Source organism: Mus caroli, chromosome 13 (assembly GCF_900094665.2).
Source record: "Mus caroli chromosome 13, CAROLI_EIJ_v1.1, whole genome shotgun sequence".
Taxonomy (NCBI): domain Eukaryota; kingdom Metazoa; phylum Chordata; class Mammalia; order Rodentia; family Muridae; genus Mus; species Mus caroli.
The window spans coordinates 9,896,967-9,904,847 of NC_034582.1; the positions used below are offsets into that span (position 1 = coordinate 9,896,967).

General features: G+C 38.7%; 1 protein-coding gene across 8 annotated transcripts in view; it reads right to left on the reverse strand.

The window, feature by feature from the left end:
• Hecw1 (HECT, C2 and WW domain containing E3 ubiquitin protein ligase 1) overlaps positions 1-7,881 on the reverse strand; it is a 275,440-nt gene that overhangs the window by 57,085 nt on the left and 210,474 nt on the right. For all 8 annotated transcript variants that reach the window (XM_021180044.1, XM_029468504.1, XM_029468501.1 and 5 more), the window contains one exon: positions 778-912. In XM_021180044.1, the coding sequence (XP_021035703.1) occupies positions 778-912 (135 nt within the window). The remainder of the gene's footprint in view (positions 1-777; positions 913-7,881) is intronic.

A 7,881-nucleotide genomic window follows, 5' to 3' on the forward strand; every position in this document is an offset into this window, starting at 1 on the left:
TAAAGTTTGAAAGTCCAATGGGCCTCTCTTTCCAGTGATGGCCGACTAGGCCATCTTTTGATACATATGCAGCTAGAGTCAAGAGCTCCAGGGTACTGGTTAGTTCATAATGTTGTTCCACCTATAGGGTTGCAGAACCCTTTAGCTCCTTGGGTACTTTCTCTAGCTCCTCCATTGGGGACCCTGTGATCCATCCAATAGCTGACTGTGAGCATCCACTTCTGTGTTTGCTAGGCCCAGAAGTTCTTTTATTGTTGAGAATAGTTTTTGCTACCCTGTTTTTTTTTTGTTGTTGTTATTTTAAATGAATTTGAGAATTGCACTTTCTAACTCTATGAAAAATTGAGAAGGAATCTTGAAGGGTATTGTGGAAAGAACATTTTAAGGAAAGATTTTAAGTCAGTCATACACCAAATATCACCAATCGGGTCCTTTTAGTAGCATTTGTAGGCTACTGATTGGCAGTAGGGTACTTTTAATATCCTATGTGTGTATAGATGTCTCTTGACTTTATGTCTTGAGTTTCCTTTAAACCGTATAGATTTTTAGGAATGGTGGCTTGAACAAAGGAAAGAACAGAAGGAAGACAGCCTGAGACAAATCAAGGCAGCTAATGGGCACCCCATAATAATCACTCATTCTTCCACTGGAAAATATGCCTTCATCTGTCACAGGACAGACAACTCTAGATCATGAAAACTAAGAAGTTAAGAAAAATTTCATGGCCCTAGAGAAGAACAGACTTGGAAACAATGATTCATGGCAGAGAGAACATACCTCCCCAGCACTGTAACTCCGGAGCCTCTGGAGGTGCTGTCGGTGGGTTAGATGATTGGGAAGACGGCCATTCTGAAGAGGGATTCGGGGATCTATGAAAGTAGTAGCTCGACTGTTGTGGTCCACGAAGAAAGACTGCAGATGGACAGTAAAACAACACACTGTGAGAGGTGGAGCTGATATTCTATGACTCTTACAGGACTCAGTTTAATAGTTTCATTTCCTGTGGCTGTGATCAAATACTTGAACAAAAGAAATTTAAGGAGAGAGAGTTTGTCCTGATTGACAGGTAGAGGATACCTTGATCATGATGGGAATATCAAGGAAGCAGGAGCTTGAAGCAGCTGCATCCACAATCAGGAACCAGAAAGCAAATGGATGCATGCTGCTCCCCAGTTCCCCTTCTCCATCCATATAGTCCAAGATGCTGGCCAGAGAATAGTGTCATATCAGAGGATGGCTCTCCCCACCTCAATTAATGTAATTGAGAAAATCCTGCACACATGTTCAAAGACCATCACTTAGATGCTTCTAGAGTCTGTCAAGATGACCATTAGCACTGGCCATCATAGTCATCATACTTATTCTTGGCCCGTTATCTTCCACATAATTTAAAATCTACCTGACACTCACCTAATAGATGAGGAAAACACATGAGCATTCAACAGTACTTGAATGAAGTGAATAAACAAGTTTCCCCAAAATCACACTGTAGAGAGACAACTACAAAAATAGTTTTTGAGATTTTTCCCTTAACTTTTTCTTTTTCTCATGGCAATATAAAAATATCTATGTGTTCTTTACACATAAAAAGATATACTTTTGTTATAAGAAAATTTCATATCCAAATTCCTCCCAGAGAGAACTGGTCTCCCAGGAGTACTGACACACAGGCTTGCAGTAGAAACAAGCCACAGTCAGAGACAGCAAGACCAACTAACACCAAAGATAACCAGGTGTCAAAAGGCAATGGTAAGAACATAAGCAACAGAAACCAAGGATATTTGGCATCACCAGAACCCAGTTCTCCCACCACAGCATGCCCTGGCTACCCCAACACACCAGAAAAGGAAGACTCTGATTTAAAATCACATCTCATGCTGATGATAGAGGACTTTAAGAAGGAAATAAGGTTGAGAAGCACATGAAAAAATGTTCAGCATCCTTAATCATCAGGGAAATGTGAATCAAAACAACCCTGAGATTCCATCTCACACCAGTCAGAATGGCTAAGATCAAAAATTCAGGTGACAGCAGATGCTGGCAAGGATGTGGAGAAAGAGGAACACTCCTCCATTGTTGGTGGGATTGCAAGCTTNTACAACCACTCTGGAAATCAGTCTGGCGGTTCCTCAGAAAATTGGACATAGTACAACCGGAGGATCCCGAAATACCTCTCCTGGGCATATATCCAGACGATGTCCCAACCGGTAAGAAGGACACATGCTCCACTATGTTCATAGCAGCCTTATTTATAATAGCCAGAAGCTAGAAAGAACCCAGATGTCCCTCAACAGAGGAATGGATACAGAAAATGTGGGGTATTTATACAATGGAATACTACTCAGCTATTAAAAAGAATGAATTTATGAAATTCCTAGGCAAATGGATGGACCTGGAGGGTATTATCCTGAGTGAGGTAACCCAATCACAAAAGAACTCACATGATATGTACTCACTGATAAGTGGATATTAACCCAGAAACTTAGAATACTCAAGTTACAAGTTGCAAAACACATGAAACTCAAGAAGAATGAAGACCAAAGTGTGGTCAGTTTGCCTCTTCTTAGAATTGGGAACAAAACACCCATGGAAGGAGTTACAGAGACAAAGTTTGGAGCTGAGACGAAAGGATGGACCATCTAGAAACTGCCATACCTAGGGATCCATCCCATTATCAGCCTCCAAATGCAGACACCATTGCATACACCAGCAAGATTTTGCTGAAAGGACCCTGATATAGCTGTCTCTTGTGCCTGACAAACACAGAAGTGGATGCTCACAGTCAACTATTGGATGGAACACAGGGCCCTCAGTGGAGGAGCTAGAGAAAGTACTCAAGGAGCTAAAGGGGTCTGCAATCTTATAGGTGGAACAACAATATGAACTAACCAGTACCCCCAGAGATCATGTCTCTAGCTGCATATGTAGCAGAAGATGGCCTAGTTGGCCATCATTGGGAAGAGAGGCCCCTTGGTATTGCAAACTTTATATGCCCCAGTACAGGGGAACGCCAGGGCCAAGAAGTGGGAGTGGGTGGGTAGGGGTTGGGGGGGAAGGGTATCGGGGACTTTTGGGATAGCACTTGAAATGTAAATGAAGAAAATACCTAATTAAAAAATATATATATATGAAAGAAGGAAATAAACACCTCCCATAAATAAAAACAGGAAAACACAGGTAAATAGCTAGAAGTCCTTAATGAGGAAACATAAAAATCCCTTAAAGAACTACAGGAAAACACAACCATACAGGTGAAGGAATTCTACAAAACCATGTAGATCTAAAAATGGAAATAGAAACAATAAAGAAACCACAAAGGGAAACAACCCTGGAGATAGAAAACCTAGGAAAAAGATCAGGAGTCATAGATGCAAGCATTACCATCAGAATACAAGAGATAGAAGAGAGAATTCCAGGTGCAGAAGATACCATAGAAGACATTGACATAACAGTTAAAGAAAATGCAAAATGCAAAAAGCTCCTACCCCAAATCATCCAGGAAATCCAGGACACAATGAGAAGACCAAACTTAAGGATAATGGGTATAGAAGAGAGTGAAGATTACCAACTTAAAGGGCCAGTAAATATCTTCAACAAAATTATAGAAGAAAATATCCCTAACCTAAAGAAAGAGATACCCATAAACATACAAGAAGCCTACAGAACTCTACATAGATTGGATCAGAAAAGAAATTCCTCCTGTCACATAATAGTCGAAACATGAAATGCACTAAACAAAGAAGGAATATTAAAAGCATTAAAGGAACAAGGTCAAGTAAACATATAAGGGAAGACCTATCAGAATTACAACAGATTTCTCATCTATAAAAGCTCAAAGATCCGGGGTAGATGTCATACAGTCCCTAAGAGTATACAAATAACATTTCAGGCTACTATACCCAGCAAAACTCTCAATTACCATAGGTTAAGAAACCAAGATATTCCATAACAAAACCAAATTTACACAATATCTTTCCATAAATCCAGCACTACAAGATAATAGATGAAAACTACCAATAAAAGGAGGGAAACCACACCCTAAAAAAAGCAAGAAAGTAATCTTTCAACAAACCCAAAAGAAGATAGCCACACAAACATAAAAATAGCATCAAAAATAATAGGAAGCAACAATTAGTATTCCTTAATATCTCTTAACATCAATGGACTTAATTCCCCAATAAAATGACATAGACTAACAGACTGGATACATAAACAGGACTCAGCACGTTGCTTCATACAGTAAATGTACCTCGATGTCAAAAATACACACTACTTCAGAGTAAAGGGCTAGAAAACAATGTTCTGAGCAAATGGTCCCAAGAAACAGGCTGGAGCAGCCATTCTAATATCGAATAAAATAAACTTTCAACCAAAAGTTATCAAAAAATATAAGGATGGACACTTCATACTCATCAAAGGGAAAAATCTACCAAGGAGAACGCTCAATTCTGTACATCAAATCTCCAAATATGAGGGCACCCAGATTCATAAAAGAAAGTTTACTAAAGCTCTTAGCACACATTCCACCTCACAGAATAATAGTGGGAGACTTCAATACCCCACTCTCATCAATGCACAGATCTTGGAAAAACAAACTAAACAAAGACACAGATAAATTAACAGAAGTTATGGATCCAATGGATTTAAGAGATATCTATAGAACATTCCATCCTAAAACAAAAGAATATACCTTCGTCTTAGCACCTCATGGTATCCTCTCTAAAACTGACCATATAATAGATCACAAAACAGGCCTCAACAGATACAAGAAGATTGAAATAATCCCATGCATCCTATCAGATCACCACAGACTAAGGTTGGTCTTCAATAGGAACAAAAACAATAGAAAACCCACATACACATGGAAGCTGAACAATGCTCTACTCAGTGATAACTTGGTCAAGGAAGAAATAAAGAAAGAAATTAAAGACATTTTAGAGTTTAATGAAAATGAAGGATCAACATACCCAAACTTATGGGACACAATGGAAACAGTCCTAAGAGGAAAACTCATAGCTCTGAGTGCCTTCAAAAAGAAAATAGAGAGAGCATACATACACCAGCAGCTTGACAGAACACATGAAAGCTCTAGAACAAAATGACCAAATACACTCAAGAGAAGCAGCCAGCAGGAAATGATCAACCTCAGGTCAGAAATCAACCAAGTAGAAACTATACTTCAAGTAGAAAGAGACCTATACAAAGAAACAACAAACCAGGAGCTAGTTCTTTGAGAAAATCAACAAGATAGGCAAACCCTTAGCCAGACTCACTAGAGGGCACAGGGAAAGCATTCTAATTAACAAAATCAGAAATGAAAAGGGAGATATACCAACAGAAACAGGAAATTCAAAACATTATCAGATTCTACTACAAAAGCCAATATGTAACCTCCCCCAGCCTGAAACTGGTTCAGACTCAGTTGCCACTGAAAATTAGACCACCTGGGGTGGAGCCTTCCTGCCTAGATGGCTCTATTGTTCAGTCACTACCTCTGCTCTCCTTCAAGACTTTGCTACCTGCTGAGAGGCCCCTGAGATATTCCGGAGACTACATCCTATCCTGCACACCATCACCTGCAGCTGGTTCTAGGCACCAAGAATGGATTGGCGGGAATGGGTCCCCCCCACCCCCCCTTTATAAGCACAAATTGCTATTAAACATTTGAGCCTTGATCAGGAACATTGACTTGGCCTCCATTATTTCTCTCCACTGCCTAGTTTCTGTCTTTCAGCCCCCGTCTGCCACCTAGGTGTACCCTGTCCATGTGAGCAGAGGGCCAGCTCGCAACACCTATATTCAACAAAACTTGAAAATCTGGATGAAATGGACAATTTTCTAGATAGTTACCAAATACCAAAGTTAATTCAGGATCAGATCAACCATCTAAACAATCCCATAACCCCTAAAGAAATAGCAGTAGTCATTCAAAGTCTCTCAACCAAAAAATCTCCACGACCAGATGGGTTTAGTGCAGAATTCTACCAGACCTTCAAAGGAGACCTAATACCAATACTCTTCAAACTATCCCACAAAATAGAAACAGAAGGAGCACTACTCAATTCATTCTATGAAGCCACTGTTACACTGTGTATTCTCCCTTTGAGATGGAACAGTTTCTGTCTAATCAGGAACTTGTCACAATTTCCTCTCCTAGAGGACTTCATAAGAGACTTTTTTCTATTTCTATCAAGTTTAATGTTCCTAATAGGTTTTAAAAACTGGCTGAGTGCATATTTTTGCTTCAGAAGATATCATGTATATTTAACGGGCATTAACTATTATAAATTATTTTGATGACTTAAAAATGAATGAACATGTCATTAAATTGGTTTATAATAATTCAGCACCCTTTGTTACTAGATTTGTCTGTTCCTTTTCAATACAGCATTATAAATTTTACTAAATAATGCATAAGAAGAAAATGAAAGGGCTACAAATAGGAAAATAAGTCAAAGTATCCCTATTCATACCTAGGATTCTACACATGAGCAATGATAAAGACTCACCCAAAATTTCTTAATTTTGGGTGAGTCTTTATCATTCAGCAAAATGGTGAATGTGTTAATAAACACATTCAGCAAAATGGTGGTAACAAACATAATCCCCAAATGAATACTCCTTTATATACCAATAACAATTATACCAAAAATAAATCAGATAAACAATTTCATTCATGATACCCACTTTCACAAATGCAAATACTTGAGAATAAACCTAACAAAAGAAACAAAAGATCTCTACAGTAAAAACTTTAAGACATTGAATAAAGAAAATTCCTGGGCTGGTGAGATGGCTCAATGGGTAAGAGCACCTGACTGCTCTTCCGAAGGTCCAGAGTTCTAATCCCAGCAACAACATGGTGGCTCACAACCATCGGTAACGAGATCTGGCGCCCTCTTCTGGAGTGTCTGAAGACAGCTACAGTGTACTTATAATAATAATAAAAAAAAAAAACCAAGAAAATTCCTGTAAGTGTAAATACACTACAAATGTAGTGTATTTCATTAATAATTTTATTCATTAAGCATGACTTTTACTTATTTATTCTAAGAATTTTTATTAGATATTCTCTTCATTTACATTTCAAATGCTATCCCGAAAGTCCCCTATATCCTACCTATACCCACCCTATACCCTGCTCCCCAACCCACCCACTCCTGCTTCTTTGCCCTTGCGTTCCCCTGTACTGGGGAATATAAAGTTTGCAAGACCAAGGGGCCTCTCTTCCCAATGATGGCCGATTAGGCCATCTTCTGCTATATAAGCATGATTTTTAATTATACAAATTATATTAATTATTTAATTATATAAAGTTTGTTAGAAGTATGTTTAATTTTGATATTTCTGAGATTCTATAGGAACACTGGCTTATTTTTCTTGAATGTCAAAGAGTAGTATGACAGAATTTGAAACAATGAGAAACATTTTTCATCTAAATGTATCATTGTTTTGAATAAATGGGGATTTAAATATTTTATATTTTTGAGGATTTTATATACAATTACTGTATTTACATAATTCCCACCCCTCCCTTGGCCTCTTCATGTCCTCTCATGTCTCCCTACTCCCTCTTAAATTCATGACCCCTATTCTTTTTTATTTATTTACGTTTTTATTTTTTAGATATTTTCTTCATTTACATTTCAAATGCTATCCTGAAAGTCCCCTATACCCTCCCCCTGCCCTGCTCCCCAACCCACCCACTCCTGCTTCCCTGCCCTGGCGTTCCCCTGTACTGGGGCATATAAAGTTTGCAATACCAAGGGGCCTCTCTTCCCAATGATGGCCAACTAGGCCATCTTCTGCTACATATGCAGCTAGAGACACAAACTCTAGGGGTACTGGTTAGTTCATATTGTTGTTCCTCCTATAGGGTTG